This window comes from Amphibalanus amphitrite, unplaced genomic scaffold, assembly GCF_019059575.1.
Source record: "Amphibalanus amphitrite isolate SeventyFive unplaced genomic scaffold, NRLGWU_Aamphi_draft 000498F_arrow, whole genome shotgun sequence".
In the NCBI taxonomy this organism is placed as follows: Eukaryota; Metazoa; Arthropoda; class Thecostraca; order Balanomorpha; family Balanidae; genus Amphibalanus; species Amphibalanus amphitrite.
In genome coordinates this window covers 327402-344956 of record NW_024881992.1, presented here as the reverse complement: position 1 = coordinate 344956, position 17555 = coordinate 327402, and the positions used below count along the sequence as shown (strand labels likewise).

Genomic DNA, 17555 nt, shown 5'->3' with positions numbered 1-17555 from the left:
CCGTTTCAGCAGCGGCAAAGGTCAAGTCGTGCCGAGCTGCCCGAGGCGCAGTCACCTGGAGACTGGCCGAGATATAAAGGCACTTAGCTGCGGCATCACGCCAGGTTTCCGGACACACCTTCGGGCGGCGCCAGCAACAACACCCTGACGACGACATCCTGCCGGCAGTGACGTCACACACCGCCCAGATCCGCCGGTGACGTCATACCGACACGCAACAGGTCCGCGACTCCGCCGCCCCCGACGCGCACAAAGAGTCGTGTCTGGCGGCAATAACGAGCCCTGCGGCGTCGACGACACCGACGGAGACCGCCGAGCTCCGGGAATAAAATACGGCCGCCCGGCAGCAATAGAAAACATCGCCGTCCGCTGCTGGGCCGAGGGGAGCCCGGCAACCGAGCCAGTCTTCCCGGTGGAACGGGGCAAGGGTCGAGGGGGAGGCAATAGGACATGAACGTCCCGATCTGATCTGACCCATACTGGTAACGTCCCAGCGAAACCAGGCACCGTCCTGCCACGCCGCCCGCGCCGCCTGTGCCAATAAAACTGTCGCAACTAGAATATTCAAACAGGCCAAATAATAAATTTTCTCGGCGGCCACGGGGAGAGATTTACTGCGCGTTTTAACGCCGGATTTGATATTTCATAGCGCCGGAGGGCGTTTGGGGCCGCGCGGAGAGTCGGCAGTCGTCAGCCGGCGCGAGCGGCCCTCTTTGTTGCGGCTCCGGTTGCGTGTCACCGTGCGACTGGGGGGCGGTCGGCCGCCGGGCCAACTTGGGCAATATCAGTGGCGGCCTCACCGGGCGGACACGTGAACGGAGATGAAATGGAGCCGCGCTCTCTGTGTGGAGGCGGGCGCGCAGATTTGAGAGGGCGAGTCATCAGAGGAATGGCACCGGCCGGTCGTCGAACAACTTTGGGAAATGCTCCGCGACGGGAAGTGGGGAGCGGACGGGCGGTGCAGGTAGAAGGGCAGCTATTTTCCACCGGCGGAGATCGATGACAATGCGCCGAATTGAGCCGACGGCGTCCGAGTGTGTTATTGGTACAAATGTGAACAGACAGAAAGGCGCAACAACATTGTCGCTGCGTTCCTCCTCCATACTTATATGCTTTTCGACAAACTTTCTTGACGACCAGCGTACTTTGTATTGGTATTAGCGGATGAATATGAAAATGCGGATTATGATTGATGATACGGAATGGATCCAAAGCCGTTTGCCAAAGTAAGAATCTCCAAAGTGCACCGTGTGCGCTCATTGGCCATGCGGCACAACCCTTCCTTCCCGAAACATGTTATGTAGCCGCGGAAATGACCATATGGTGGAGAGGACGGTGGCGATGGGGATGGAAGATGCGAAGGGCTGTGACTCCGCACTATCACGGTGCGGAGGGCTGTGGATGTGAGCACTGGACTGTGACGTTGCTCCCGTCCACAGGTGTAACGGCGTGGAGGACTGTGACGGCGGCGAGGACGAGCTCGACTGTCCCGAGGAGCCGCGCTCGCCGGTCAGCGCCGGCCGCCGGCCGCGGCACCCGGAGGCCGGGGGTCGCGCCGGCGCCGCCGGGCCGACCGCGCTGCTCGGCGCCGGCCTGCCGCCGACACTGCTGACGCTGCTGCTGCTGACGCTGCTAACGCTCCGCTGAACACACCGCTCTGCGCCAGCCGCCGCCGCCGGCCGGCGTGGGACCCGGCTGCGGCAGACCCACCGTGTCTGTCACCGCAGACAACGGCATCAGCTTCAGCCATTCATTCACCATGCGATCATGTTGATTGGTTATCTCCGCAATCAGCAAGTGACCGGCTGGGTAAAAGAACGGATTCATATCCGAACTCCGGTGCCAATTTTGTACAGGGTGGTTTCCAACATGGCTCAAACATGGAATCTCAACCATTAAATATTTATTTCTTACAGAGGAACTTGTAGATATCAAAATGCGACATGGACCACTTCTTGGTCTGAAGGGCTATTTGTAATTATGGTCGGATCGCCCCCGAACCTGACCACTGTGCGCTGCGCGGCGGTCTCGCCGGGCTCACCTTTTACAGCCCTACCGAGTCGTCTCGCTGGGGATTTTGTATGGAGCGCGCCCATTGGGGGTTGTATGTAGTGCATGGTAATTGTATTGGACACTTGTATAGTCAGCGGGAGTTGCACAGCTATGGCAGGGTCCGAGACGACCTGGTTTAAGCAGCCGAAGGTCAGAAGGCCAGAGTGCCCCACCAGGCAGCGTTCGTTTTCAGTAAGGCACCGCCCTCACACTAGCTATCCGACCCGTCTGATTCCAGCCAGCCAGTCAGCAGAAATTCCAGGCGATAAATTATCGCGTCGGTCTATGGCTCATCTATCGACCCGGCCGATGTCGCTGGGTCAGTTCGATTTTCGGCGGCTACTGTTCCAGGTCACCGGTCATGGCGGGCTGGGAGCCAAGGCCTTGCATTGCCTTGTAATTTGCGTACCCTCGCTTCCCCTTTTCCTTAATCCTTTCATTCCCCGACACCCACCATCTCCTTGGCGGCTCTGGGCTCAGTCATCGCATTGGCTCCTGGCCACGGGTCGCGGTGTCGACACAAATTAATTGCAAGTACAATAGCGAGGTCACTCGTCGCTCCCCACCGGGCCCAAGCAACCAGTGGCAGCTAATGTTAGCGGGTATGACGGCCAGCCAATGGTTGAGAGCTTTGCGAGACATCTTTTTATACGTTTATGTGAAGTGCTATCGAAGCTGTGCGCTTCACCGAATCTCGATAGAGCTGAAGTTTATTTTTATTTATTTACACTGGTCCATGTAGGTATTAGTAAAGTAATCTTGCATGTAGGATTGTAGGATGTAGGTGCGTGTAGACTGTAGCTGTAGCGAACATACTGAAGAACCTCCGTCGGTCGCACGTCAGTAGGTTTACAAGAGATTCCTGGGTCATTAAATTAAATTAAATGAATTACATTTGATTGGGTCTGGTTATTGTACTGAAGTATGTTACGTGCCATGATTTGAGATTGCAAACATTCTTCGTCATTTGCATTAATTTTAGGGCCGCTTAATCTTTTTACAAGCCTTCCCATGGAATCAAATGAGGTACCTACTCGTTGCCTTATACGATTCCCGCGCAGCCTTCAAAATAATTAAAAAGCAATATAAAGTTTTTCGCAATCTTCATCTCCTGTTATATTTACTAAGATTGCATTTTCCTACATGCCGGGGTATGTCTTAACCACAGCACGAGCCGGGCAGTAAAACTATGACCAAGAAACTGTCGGTGTCAAAATGCCATGTTATTTGATAGGCCGGGCAGGAAACAAAAGTTTACTGCCCGAGTTTACTGCCCAGGGCAATGACCTCTAAACTATAGAGTTTATCGCGTTAGCTCGCATTAACCCAGGGAATATATAATTGACATCATTATTGCATGATATTTGCATCGTAAAATTAGAAAGCTAACTTTTTTTGTAAAAAAATATCTGCTCTGCTTATAAAGGGCTTTGAAATATTTTGTATTGGCTACAAAGCCAAAATTATGGTTAGATATGCGCCTATTAACCGAAATCCATTATCGTTTGTTGTCTTATCTTCGTTTTATATATACACTGTCTCCTTGGGCCTAAGTTTATTCATTTATTGCGTTATTATTTGACAGCTGTAGTCCTTTCCTCGAAACAAACATGTAAAATTTAAATATGGAAAATATAATGTAGTTCACGAACATTTTGCCATAGGGCGTCAACAAAGCACGATTACATACCTATATAAAGCAAAGATTTTTGCAAGAAAACTGGAAAATTCACGTTTTATCACTAGGAATAGTAAACCTTCTTCTTGTTCTTATGTAGTGGCAAATCATTCATGTATTATGTTCCTTGGATATCCAATTGTTGTGCCATTCTGAGGAAATATTTTCAGAGACGATTCCGTTTGAAGTAAGGTATTTTGATGCATTTTCGTCCATGAATTTCCTTCAAAGCTTCATCCACAGCAGTAGCGCAATCATTGTTAGAAAATTATGGACAAAACAATTGTATAAGTGTCACCAAAACCTGTCAAAACGTTTTAATAGGTATGCGGCATGTAGGAAAAATCTTACTGACCTCAGCCGTACGAAATTATTTGGAAACTCGGCTTGCAAAATTTGACTCCGGCCCTCGTGCTCCGCACTCGGGCCTCCGTCAATTTTGCAAACCTCGTTTCCAAATAATTTCGTCGGCCCGGTCAGTAATATATATTCATATTACCGTTATTTAAAGAACCGCAGTCTCCGCCTTACTTTTGTACTAGTGTGCACCTGTATTTGTCACTGTTCCTGGATCTCTTTTTTTCCAGACATTATTCGTGGATGGCTTGCAAATAGGTAGGGTATAGCTACTTAATCATGTCGTGGAGGTGTGTAAATATGAATGTCTGTGTGTTTGTGTGCATATAAAAGTTATTTTGTAGGTATTTAACGTGGCACACGACGATGCATGAATGGTTTATAGATACTAAGCACCATCGTTTCCGTCTTCTGAGGCGCACAATACAGAAACATAGCAAATAGGCCGAACAATTTAAAGTTGCTGAAAACGCGTAAACTCAGTTTATGTCAGCCTTCTCCGTGCTTGCTCTCATTTATCATTTCTAAGCATCCGCTGCAGTTTTGCCTCTGCCTCAACACTCAATCCAGGATATTGTTCAAGCCGACGAGCACTAATACCGAGCCATGACAAGTTGTCAAGGACAGTAAAGACAGGCGAAACTTCTACGGATTATCGAAAACCTGAGCAACAAACCAATCGGGATACTATTTTCTCGACCACAACATGTTATAAATCACTAAAGTGCAGCGCACAAGACGTTCACCGATAGCTCCTCGCGGGGTGTGCATTCAGTTTAGCCAATGTGCATAAGGATAACGAGAGAAAGGGGAAAGAAGGGGATTGAGAGGAGGGAGTGGAGGGACCAAGGGCCGGACTGATGCATGTACAAAGCGCCCCAGCGCCTGGAGAGGTGAGGTGGGGAGGAGCAAGTGGGGAGTGGGCTCATCAACAAAACAAGTGGACTAAGGAATAATGAAGGGAGAGAGAGAGAGAGAGAGAGAGAGAGAGAGAGGGGGGGGTCGATCGTTTAGACGGTCAGATAGACTGATTAGGGGAGACTGATATGGGGTAAGCCGTAAGTACTGTAAGGGACGTTCAAATCGTCCAGTGGAATAAAGGGAGGAATGGCAGATACTTTGCATAGGTAGAAACTAAGGATGATGACAGCAGCACAATGTTTAGTTAATGTAGGTAAGGTGGACTGAGCAGCAAATCAGAATATCATTTAAAGTCGGAGGAGGAGGGAGTAGAGTATGTACCTATCTTCAGCCGATGGCTGCACGAGTTACTGAAAACGGGCTCAGAGAGCTGGAACCTCTCTGCACGTGAGTGGATGGATCAATGACTTGCTGCGCTCTTTGCTGACAAAATCTATCGTACAAAAAGGGAGAGATGAAAAATAACTTATTGTTTTAATCGTACGATGTCATGTCTACAGCCGTACGGGACACCCACAAATTCAAATGATATCATGATCGGTTTTTTTATGCAGAAGTACACTACTTTTATTTCCTTGCTCCGTAAGACGTGCCAAATGCAGTGGTGTAAGATAAGAAAGAAATTTCTAAGAAACTACTGCACAGGCGAAAACCGCAGACAATGTTCATTGTTCATGTCATTACCGAGCGTAACTACTTCATCGAAGAAGGTCAAAATTCATACTAAAATGTCAGTGGCGTGCGTTCTCGCAACAGCAAAATTTGCCCCTTTCAATGCAGCAAAGCTCCAATATTCGGTTCGAAGAAATTTGCAAGCTTCACAGGAAGTGTCCATTTCCGACGAAAGAATGTGCGCGCGCTAAGTGACCTGATTGCGAGGGGCCAATATTTCACGATATGGTGTTTGAATAACTTTGAACACTGGTGGATATTGAAGCTGAAATGGAGCATGGTGCGGTTGATGGAGATAAGCGTGCAACGTGTGAGGAGATATGGTAGATTCTAAGAGTGGGAGATAACTTAAAATATGTTCATGAGGAGCAGTGCACTGTCGAGCTGAGGAAAGTCGCAGGTTAGTCGCTGGCGGTTGAAAAGATCGAGAGGGTCTAGACATTTTTTAGAAACAGTAGCGAACATGTAGACTGTAGACTAGAGTTGGCAGCCATGCCTGGTAGGGTGCGCTGACTGGAAGTGATCAGAAACGCAGACGGAAGGAAAGTCCATCATAGTCACTGAACTTCCCACTTATGGCTAAATTGGTATGGAGTACCAACAAATGTCAATGGGGCTTAGTTTTCCTGGAATTGGCATCTCTGACGAGGCTCATCTGGCTGTGGTGTGAATGATTTGTGGCGCCGCCCTGCAAAAGGGCAGAATGCTGACAGCTTCGCGAGACAGCACACGAACTCGAATGAATATGCTTGTGAAATGTAGATCACGGTAGAAAACAGTAGAAACTTTCGGAAAAAGTAAGCAAATTAGTAGAATACTGGTGAGCAGTAGGGCTTGACGGAATACGACGGACGAGAATGGCTAGCTTTTGAAGGCTAGTGCAGAAATGCATTCGGAGTTGCCTTTGAATGAGTGATGGGATAGTGCGAGAGCTTGAGAGAGTGCAATGTTCGAGCGAGCAATGGAAGAATCAATACGGCTGTGTGCTTATATTGATAAGACCGGAGACAGTCAGTGGGGAGAGAACGATTTACACTTGCAGTCCGAGACTGATAGGCCGGCTATCCTGGTTTATCTTTATGCTTATTTTCCACCACCCTTGCTGACGCAATGGACTCACCGTACTAAGGCTTAGATACGCGACGAATGATGTGTTCGATGGAATTGTGTAGTGTCATACAAAAGCCAGCTTGTCCATGTTTGCGCCCAAGGGCGAAGGCGATAACAGATTGGTTGACTGTTGCCTCCCCTTTCCACCAACTGTGCGTCAGTTTCAAGAAGAACGTCAGTAACGTCAGTTTCACTTTATAGATCCACCCGTTCAGATAACGTTGTGTATAATTAACTATGCAGTAAAAGTCATCCAATAGCTTGAAGGTTTAGCATCGAACCCTAAAACCTGCACACTGACTATCGCCATCTCGGCGACATCTGGCCCATTTTTGGACGTGATGTGCCATCAGTTGGTACAAATATGAATCATGCCGGCCGTTTCGCAGCACCAGAATATATACATACCAGTACACATGATCGTCTTTTGTATTCGTTACGGGTCGATATGCTTGTTATCTGTATGTGATTGCCCATTGTCTGTGAATGTGCTATGTATGCGCGCCTAGAGTAAGGACGCCGCTTAGAGCTAGGTGTGTAAAAGCAGTGCTTGTATGTAATTGTATGCCAGCTGTACTGTTGTGGTCTTGATGTGTTCGTGGCGCTCTGTGACTTAGACTAGACGCATATTTAAACGGTAAGGTCCATTTGGGACCAGCCACGCCGACCGCGGTCCGACCAAGTGAACGCAGCCATGTCCGACGAGGCCTACAGGCGGTGTTTTCAGACTGCTGCTTTGTATTACATACAATTGTATTTAGAGTGTAGACCGGTAGACGTCATGTGTGTAAGCTTTTCGTAATAAATATAGTGTGTAGAAAGGGTTTTTGTCTGCGCATATGTAGTTGATTCACGTAGCAAATGAATGACAAACACTGACTCACGGTTACCCTAAAAATGAAATTTAACTAGAGACGAGACGCATACAGCCACCCCAGAAAATTTGCATCGATGAAGCCACGAAGAGCCCGTCACTGGAAACTATGTAGAGTTGCAAAATTTCCCTACCGCACTACCGGCATGCCGGTAATTTTTCACTACCGCAGGTTTTTTCGTGGTAGCTGGCATGTGTTGCCGGTAGCATGCAAACTTGTGACAGCTCAAGAAAAAAGTGAGCTCGCTCAGCTCAACTCCGTCTTATCTGCTCCCGCTCAGCTCCCGCTCAGTTTAACGCGGCTCAGCTCAGCTCACGTTCCGCTCAAACCGGCTGCGCTCCGCTCACGCTCAGCTCAGCTCAGTTTCCGCTCAGCTCAGCTCAGCTCAGTTTCCGCTCAGCTCAGCTCAGCTCAACTCAGTTCCCGTTCAGCTCAGCTCAGTTTCCGCTCAATTCAGCTCAGCTCAGGTTCCGCTCAGAAAAAAATGTACCGACGAAAAATATGCACGGGCGAAAAAATGTACAGACGAAAAAATGCGAGACGAAAAAAAGTCGGACGAAAATCTGCGGACGAAAAATTGTCCGACGAAAATCTTCTAGACGAAAAAAAAACATCATGGAATCATCTCAACTAGGCGGTGTTTCACGGCCGAGAGCAGCACGCCCACGCCGCCATCCGCTCTTGGCACCCTGCCAGGAGCTGACGTTACATTTTGGGATAGTGTTGGAACTTGGAGATAAGAGTTTGTTTATATCTCCATGGAAACCCCGTTTGACACGTGTGTCAAACGGGGTTTCCAGCGTGCTGCAGCGTACTGTTATCAGTGAAACCTAGAACACCACCCTGATCTCAACCAAGGCAATGTCAACACTATTAGAATTCATAGTCGGCGTGTGAATAAGGGAGCTTTTCCCATATAATGGACATCAGAACTCAGAAGGTGATAGTTCCAGTTAGCGCCTCTGCCCCACCCCACTTTCAATAGGATATGGTTGCTTAGCCCACATTCATCCAACGAAGAGGAACTTTATTTGCTAATTCCTAATTGTAAATATTTTATGCAGAGGTAAGAACCCTTATCGATAAAATTAATTTAAATAACTGCTTAAAGGTAGTGTGCCACCTTTGAAAGATTTCCCATTTTATTTTTCCTAGGATAAGAAGCTTCTGTTTTTACCTAATATCGCAATAAAAATCAAAAATGGGCCTGGAATAGTGCCTTTTTCGCCTAAAAGTTTTTCGGTTTTTAGATATGTATAACAACTGTAGTGGGCTCACCTGCAAACAGGCGTCGGGCAACAATCGCGAATGCGGCGCACTTTTGACAATAAGCAAAGGTCATTATAGTGTTACGACCATACGACGTACGGGAATGAGTTATCAGCTGTCTAATCGTAGACAACACAATGTCGAGCCTTAAACTGTAAGCCCGTATTGGTATTGTTTCTTTTATTTGGCTGTCGAACATTATTTATGGTTTGAAATATGATTTTATGTAAAATAATTGATATGAAAAAGCCGTCTTATAAGTTATGACCCCATTTCACCACACGCAAGTGGCAGAAATGACAATGATCAGCTGACGCATTTTTCTTGGCCGAAGTCAGAGCGCGCGGCCCGACGCACCACGCGTATTTGGAAATTCCGACCTCGACGAGCATCAGAAGCCACCTAACAGGCGTGTTCGAAACCGCAGGAGATGATGATGAACGGGTTTATCGAAACTTGATTGGATGAGCATATCGGTAATAGCGATTTCAGTGTGTGCATTTATTGTTCATAGTGGTGTGAAATGTGGTTGGGGTACGACCGACAACCCGTCGGGGCGAATTTCGCACTGGGGTACTCAAAATTTGAAGAATCTAAGACGTTTCCATGAGTTTTGAAGGTATGGATAAGTTTTAAAAATCCGGTTCTCCTTATCTGGGCCATTAACTCCATACGGTCCAAGAAAGCTGGCACACTACCTTTAAGTAACAAAGTGAAGAATGCTGAATTGTACATTGCGGAGCAGAGTGTCAAGGCGAAGCATCAAAGCCTGACAGTAGGCATTCATCTTGCAGTCTGACTTGAAACTTGAGACTGGCTGTATGTATTAGCCTGTAAATTGGCCAAGACCCTGGTCTTCCAATTTCCATGCAATATGGATGAAAGAAACTAAGCTTGATTAGTGATTACTAGGTATTGATTTCTTTAGAGTTTTGATATTTTTAAGTGCGATCACGAAGGCAGTGTATTAGTGTATTACTCACTCCATAGCTAGCTCATAGCTGAAGCATCAAAGCCTGAGTTAATTTCCAAGCATGAACTGAAAAGAATTAGAACTGGATCAGCTCAGCTCAGCTAAATCAGCTCAGCTCAATCAGCTCACCTCAGCTCGCTCAGCTCAGCTCAGCTCAGCTCAATCAGCTCAGCTCAGCTCGCTCAGCTCAGCTCAGCTCAGCTCAGCTCAAGCTCATTCAGCTCAGCTCAGCTCAAGCTCATTCAGCTCAGCTCAGACAGCAGCTCAGCTCAATGCATTACTGAGCCGGCTCAGCTCACAGCTCAATAATTTGGCAAAATGTTGAGCCGGCTCAACTGAGCTGATCACAAGTCTGGTAGCATGCCGGTATTTCAACATGGCCGAATCTGTAGTTTTTTATATTGTGATTTGTGACTATCTATAGTTCATTATTTGGTTGGTACCTGTAACATTTTAGGAGAATGTGGAATATAAGAACGGTTGTGGTAAATGTGATTGCTGCTCACTGTGCAGTCTTCAGAAACACATTTCTGTGCCTAATTCAAGTTCTTTTTGTCCTTGCTTTTTTATGAATGTGTTAATGCTTTTTTTGTAGGCAATACCTCTTTGATTACAGGTGATATTTTAACAGCTGTAGACTGGAATTGAGTTTCAAAATTGTGGTATTTGTGGGGCCAACAGCCAAAATCAGGCTGCTGGTAGTTTTGGTTGGACAACGGGTGGCTGCTGGGTGGGGCGGTTACTGAAATTGCCAAAATGTGGCATCTCATGTAGGGGTAAGCCAGAATCAATAATGCAGGTTTTTTAGTATGCCGGTAATTTGGCGGTTTTTTGCTTGGGGCGTGGTAGTATGCCGGTATCCCAGAAAATTTTTGTGGGGCGGGGCGGTGCCGGTAGCAGCCCATTGGCAAAACTTTGCAACTCTAAAACTATGCTTATATATTCACACGTACATAGAAAATACACTAGCATGGCCTACCCGGGGGTACGGGGACCCGCAGTTGCTACTGTACACGAACCCCAAGTCTAACCGTCTGTCCTGTCCAGTAACAACCGATAACATTGATATCGACTGCCGGTTCCTGTACTAAAGCAGCTGAGGCTTTCAGTTTCTGTGCGTGCCCTCTGACAGCTTATCGTTGTTCCCTGTGAAGGTGCTGTGTCAATTTACTCAGGGTCACTGTACAGTAGCAACTGCGGGTCCCCGTACAGACAGATTCCTTTCTTATCCTTCACAAACACATTGCACCTGACTGGTGGTCTCACAGACATTGTCGGCCGCTCCTGGACTGACCATTGACTCCCGCCCCTTGACTCCAACCACCGATCACTGACTCAATTCACCATAGACTCCACCCATAGACTTTTGACTTCACCAATTGACTCGACTCATATACTCCGACCACTGAGCAATGCTGAGACCTCAAACAACGCTCTAGCCATATCCTGGCGTAAATTCCGAACAACAACAAAATAAATGGCAGCGATTAAGTTTCCAGGTAGCTGCCCTTATAGCTTAACAATCTTAACGAAAAATGTGCTTCAGCGACGCTGAGAGGTCATAAGAAAGTATCACGCAAATAGTATCTATGCAAAATAAATCCATACAATTATATCAGTACAAAAGCAACGCTGAATTCCACACACGTCATGCTAAGCTCTATCACTTTCTGGCCAATCAGCCTACTTCCGAGCTTCGTCAACTCACCAAAATTCATCCACTTCTTCGCGTCAAAAATAACCACCAATCGTACCACTGAGCAAGCAGATAACGTCGAGTCGAGCTCCTTCCCCAGCAGGGCGCCTACCTGGGGTGGACCGCCGCGATGTCATTGGTCAGTGAGCGTGTGACGTCACTGGCCCGAGGTCGGCTCAGCTGGCCTCTGAGCGGGTCTGCATTCGCAGCACGTTGTGCGCCTGCAGCAGCAGCGGTCGGTCGATCATGTGGCCGCCGAACGTGAAGGCGCCCTGCAAAACACGGAAGAACGTTACTGAATGGATAAACCAAAGCAGGGTTACGGTGGATGTTCAATTTCAGAACATCGTTTAAAATAAAACATGACAGAGAAATCTAGCAGAGAAAAGAAATCCCTGCCGGTGCAATATACCTGGGATGGTCAGCTACATTCAATTTCATTTTCTTAATATGTAGCTTATCATACATTCTAACGTATTCTCCTATTTGGTAGGTATGCCGAATATCACATAAAATCAACTACAACATTCAAAACGTAATACTAAAGTGGATCCACATCCGGCCCACGCCAGGGAAGACCCCACCCCCACCGCCCGGCTCCCGTCTCGCGCGCCGTTGGCCCACCTTTCCGGAGGTCTGGTGTTTCTCGAACGCCTCCACCAGGCGAGCGGCCCACTCTGCCCGCTCGGGGGAGGGTGAGAAGGCACTCTGCACCACCGGCACCTGGCCAGGGTGGATCACCTGCTTCCCCGTGAAGCCGAACTGGGCGCCTTCCTCCGACTGGCGCCGTAATCCCTCCAGGTCTGCCGAGAGATGGGAGGGACGAGGATAGTCAGCACGACACACGGTCAGTTAGGGCGAGGCACAGTAAGTTGGTGGGGACGAGTCATGGTAGGACGAGACACGGCCTATCTGCGATACGAAGCACGGCCAGCCAGTGGTACAAGGCACGGCCAGTCTTTGGGACAAGGCACGGCCTGTGGAACAAGGCACGGCCAGCCAGTGGTACAAGGCACGGCCAGTCGGTGGGACGAAACACGGTCAATGTCGGAGACAGGACATCTACGAGCCCATCTCACAAAACACTCTCAGTTGACACCCTGTTGGGCCCTCCCCGACTACTACCCCGGCCTCAGGGGTCACCTACCGGCGTCAGCCAGGTCTCACGGGTCAGACACGAGGCACGGCGACCTTGAGCGGCGCGGCCGGCGCGGCCCAGCCACAACACAGCTCAGCTGTCCGTCCGACTGCAGCGCAGTGGATACGTACTACCGGGCCCGTGCCGCACCCGACACCGACCCCCGGGTACGGGGTCAGCGCGGGCCAGGGCGGCAGTGGTCAGCGCCGGAGGGCCGTTGCGGCGGTGGTCAGCGCGGGAGGGCGGCAGTGGTCAGCGCGGGAGGGCGGCAGGGGTCAGCGCGGGAGGGCGGCGGTGGTCAGCGCGGGAGGGCGGCAGTGGTCAGCGCGGGAGGGCCAAGGCGGTGCTGGTCAGCGCGGGAGGGCGGCAGTGGTCAGCGCCGGAGGGTGGCGGCGGTCAGCGGGAGGGTCAGGGCGGCGATCAGCGCGGGAGGGTGGCGGCGGTCAGCGGGAGGGCCAGAGAGGCGGCGGTCAGCGAGAGGGCCAGGGCGACAGTGGTCAGCGCGGGAGGGTGGCGGCGGTCAGCGGGAGGGCCAGGGCGGCGGTCAGCGAGAGGACCAGGGCAGCGGTCAGCGCGGGAGGGCGGCACCGTGGGAGATCTGTAGGCACTGGCCCTACTGAGCGTGAAGAGGATACGAGATACAACGGGGGTCGGGGGATCGGGAATACAATACACTACCCAGACCAAAAAGTGTCCGACCTTGCACCCTAAGATATACATATCACCGAGATTGTTTGCCAACTTCGAGCTTGATCCTTGCGGCTTTTCACGTTTCACCCTAAGTGTTTTCAACTCCTGACCTGATTTTTTTTTTTGGAACAAGGTCGCAAATTTTGGATCGCGTAGAAAATGTAGAAGATGTAGCATCTACATCCTAAATTGATTATAAGATGATGAATGGTAGGAAAATCATGATAAGAAAAACAAATTGAAAATAATTTTGAGGCTAAACATTGAACTGCTTATAATAAAGTCTGCACAATGTCGTATAAGATGTCTGGTCTGTATCAGGCTTACGGTCGAAGTTCATTCGGTAATCCTCTTTTTCAATTGTTTGCGCCTTTAAATATAAAAGCTATATGTGAAATAAAGTACTGCTTTCTATCGCAGTGCGATCGCAAGCTCTGCAGCCTGAAAGCTTGATATGGAACAGACTATATGTAATCGCGTGCACAATTTATAAACAGCACTACACAAGAAACAAGCATATGCTCAACTACCTGGGTTGCACACGTCCAACAGTACAAATACCAGTCGGCCAGTTCTCAGTTCACATTTCGGCGGACCTCTCAGGGGTGAAAACCTGCTCCTCTTCACGTCTCCTCTACCTAACTCTCCTCTCCCTGGTCTCCCAGCCAGCTCCCTCTTCCTCCTCTCCCCGCCAAGCCCCTCCATCCCCTCCCCACCTGCCCCTCAGGTCTGCCGACCGCCGTCCCACAAGTGTCACCTTTGCCGCCGCAGCGCCAAGTTACGCAGATTGCCTGCGGCCATTTCGCGCCGCCCATGCCTCAATAAAGACCGATTTCACTTTTAAGTTAGCTGGCCTTTCGCACTATATAACCCACCTTTATAATCGATGTACACGACGTCTATGGCTTGCAGTTTGAATGCCTTGGCGATCATGACGAAGTTTTGTCGCGCGAACAGTAGTTCCCGCGCCTCCGAAGTGCGCGTGGCGCCTGCCAAAGGTCCGGTAGTGTCAGACCAGGGGTGAAATAAGGCCGCGTGACGACGGCCTGGTAACACAGAGAGCTGTAAAATGGTAGCGGGTAGGGGTGGGATTGGGGTAGCGACACACAAAGAAGGGCGATGGGCGGGCAGGGTGGGGCGGGGAAGGAGGGAGGAAGTCACAGGAGGTGATCATCGCAAGAGGTGTGATTGTGTTGGTTAACTTTTCGATGTTAATCCTCACCCGTAGCCGTATAGAAATATCGTAATTAGTACGATTACGAGTACGACCTACAACTTGTAACTTGTACTACCAACTTTCTGCCTGCACAGCAAATATAGCTCGAATGAAACGATGGCAGTGGTTCCAGGGTAATAAAGAGATACACCAACGCAAGGCCATGCAACACCAACGCTGCCCGCTCACCGATGTCAGCACAGAAGTCGTCGGAGCCGAATACGAGGCCATCTAGCGAGAGCGGCAGGTCAGACGTTAGTTCCAGCGTCCGCTCACAGATGGCTCTGAGGTTCAGCATTCCCATCGCCGACTCGGTAAACAAAATGAGATTCATCGGAGTTTTCATGTCTGCTGGCATGTGCTTTCGAAGCCGGTCGATAAACTGAAAGAAAATAGAAGAGTAACAAACGAAATCATCACTTTTATTTCACTTGTAGACACATCAACGCGATTGCTCAGGCTAAGCTAGAAGACAAAATAACCCAGCTGTACAATAAAGAGCTTTTTATTAACTTTCTCATATATGGAACACTTGGCGATGCTTCTCAGACTTTCATTGGTAAGCAGCCCTTTCATTGGCCCTTGCGCCGCAAATTTGCTCCTGGTCACTTAGTGTGTTTTCGTGAGCAAATCTTTGACCGAGGCGGCTGCAGAGTGCTCAAACCGTGTCCTATGTATTTACGGCGCGCATGACGCCAACAGGTGCGGCCGTTACCAGTCTGCCGTCATCAACTCACCCAGGTCACGTGTTCCACGGTGTCCACCTTGGGCAGGTGCAGCGTGTCGGGCAGGCGGCGCGCCGACAGCACGTGCTCCAGGTCCGTCTCGCAGTGGCCGCTCTCCACGCAGTTGACACGCACCGAGCAGTCCTTCCCGGAGAAGCTGACGCTGCCCGTGTGCAGCACCTCGCGAATGGTGCGTCGCGCCTCCTCCTGAGCGACCGAGGAGGGGATAGAGGGGCAGGGTCAGCGACATGAAGACAGAGAGGAAGGCTAAGGCACACCCAGACGGGCGATAAGCTCATGTGAAATACTGATGACTTTTAAAAGATGAAATGGAGGACAATTACTACAAAGTAAAAAGAACTGTTAAAACCAAAGTATAAAACATTCATGGGATATCAAAATGTTTACAACTAGACCTAGGCCTAAGCACATGACAAGGACACAAGTTTAACGACCAAAACAACTTCAAATTAGCATTAGCCACCTGTTCATGCACACTATCCCCCAATCACTGGCAGCGGTAATACTGCGCGGTCGTACCCACCTTCCGGTTGAGCGCCACTCCATCCTCGCAGTCGAGCACGATGCAGTCGGCGTCCAGCGAGGCAGTCTTGTCGATCTTCCTGCGGTCGCTGCCAGGCACGTACAGCACCGCCCGCCGCGGGGTGTACGGCTACCGGCGGCGGGATCGTCTCAGAAATAGTGATACGGCGGGGGGGGGGGGAGCAGCTCCGCGGAAAAACGAGCCTGTTGCCCCATGAGGAGAGGAAGCTGATGTTGCATTATTTGAAGGTCCTAGGTCATTGGTTGACTGTCCAGATCAATGACACAGAAGTCACGAAAATCGGGGTCTACTAGAACTTCTCCAAATTATGTTACTGTAACAAACTGTTTCTGATTTTTTGGCCTTCAGTGTCCTGATTTTAAATTTCAAGCCAATTTCGATCAAACATAATGTTTTCATGCACTTGAGGTAGGTATAGGTCAGATCAGGTCAGGTCAAGTTCCCGGCCAGTAGCCATCCTGCAAGTGCCAGCTATCCACAATAGTTAAAAACCACCACTGACAGCTTTATATTTTATAACATGTTGCATATTCACCAAAGCTTGAGCTAGTTCTCAAATGTTCAACTGGGTGCCGAAATTGAAATCAGCCCCCACCCAAGAAGAAAAAAAATACACTGAAAAAACTATACATGTAAGACTTGAAAAAGTTAACCAAGGGCATCTAGGATCAATGACCTTGACCTGACCCTTATGTGGCCTTAACACTGCCCATAATGCATGGGATAGCTTTCACATGTTGGCATATTTATAATTACAAAAGTTGGAAATGCTTATGCATGCCAACTGCCAACATACCATCAAATGCCAAATCACTATAGCAGACATGATCATGAGAAACAGGTCATAAGTCAAAAGTCATCAGGGCAGGGTCATATTGTTTCCAAGATGTGGAAAATTGAATAATCCAAGGGTACCTAATGGAAGTTTCAGGAAAAAAATCAGCCACCTTTTTATCTAATTATTAATGACAAACAGAGGGGAGCAGTCCCTCCTACCCCCTAAAGTGTGCGGGTTGAACTAGCTAAATGCTGACCAAATGCATCTGTACATCAATATCACTTGATGTCTTTATTCTACCGAACCTAAAAAATGAAAACTAAAAGCAAGACAAACCTTCAGTTGATCTTGCAACGAAGTTGAAGTTGAAATGAAATGTCGCTGAAACAAATGACTTGCTGGCTTGTCCCAAAGACATCTTACACTCTTGGAAATGCAACGCATCATATTCACAACAGTAATGTTATAAATCTTCAACTTCGTTTTGCCCTCTCTACCTCTAAAAAAAATGTCTTCCACACTTGTTCCAGTTCCACACAAATGTTTTCCAAAAACCGCCCCGCCGCCTACAATGCCAATGGCTTGGACAATGCTGAAGCATCTTGCTGTATTTTGTAGCAGTCGCGCAGTTTTTGAGTCGTCACTCTTTGAGAAGCAACAAGCAATTAAAAACTTTCGAAGGGTCTTCCTAGCTGTGATATTAGTAAGGCATACAAGCTGCGATATTCGTAAGATATTCAAACTATTCGCTGCATCCCAGTTCCCACCCTAATAAATGTACACTTTTCTCGAAAAAAGAATCTTGCTTTATTCGCCTATGTTTGATCCAGGATGAAATAG

General features: G+C 48.8%; 2 protein-coding genes across 2 annotated transcripts in view; one reads left to right on the top strand and one right to left on the bottom strand.

The window, feature by feature from the left end:
• The window catches only part of LOC122392707 (LDL receptor repeat-containing protein egg-1-like), a 44102-nt gene extending 36491 nt beyond the window's left edge, over positions 1-7611 (top strand). The window contains exon 5 of the mRNA XM_043387896.1: positions 1440-7611. Within this exon, the coding sequence (XP_043243831.1) occupies positions 1440-1647 (208 nt within the window). The 3' untranslated portion in view covers positions 1648-7611. The remainder of the gene's footprint in view (positions 1-1439) is intronic.
• Positions 7612-10831: 3220 nt separating this feature from the next.
• On the bottom strand, positions 10832-17339 carry LOC122392706 (citramalyl-CoA lyase, mitochondrial-like). Its single transcript, XM_043387895.1, has 7 exons — positions 17052-17339; positions 15917-16045; positions 15385-15579; positions 14837-15029; positions 14307-14420; positions 12228-12406; positions 10832-11875 (listed from the first exon to the last, which is right to left on the bottom strand). The coding sequence occupies exons 1-7, from the start codon at positions 17160-17162 to the stop codon at positions 11780-11782; spliced, it is 1017 nt and encodes a 338-aa protein (XP_043243830.1). The 5' UTR covers positions 17163-17339; the 3' UTR covers positions 10832-11779.
• Between the last annotated feature and the right edge of the window lie 216 nt (positions 17340-17555).

Excerpts from the sequence above, each read along its gene's own strand:
- LOC122392706 (XM_043387895.1), bottom strand. The coding sequence starts at position 17,162 with ATGATGCGTTGCATTTCCAAGAGTGTAAGATGTCTTTGGGACAAGCCA. Across the intron at positions 15,580-15,916 it reads GAGTGGCGCTCAACCGGAAG|GAGGAGGCGCGACGCACCAT; the intron begins GTGGGTACGACC and ends TCGGTCGCTCAG. Across the intron at positions 12,407-14,306 it reads CGTGTACATCGATTATAAAG|ACCTGGAGGGATTACGGCGC; the intron begins GTGGGTTATATA and ends ATCTCTCGGCAG.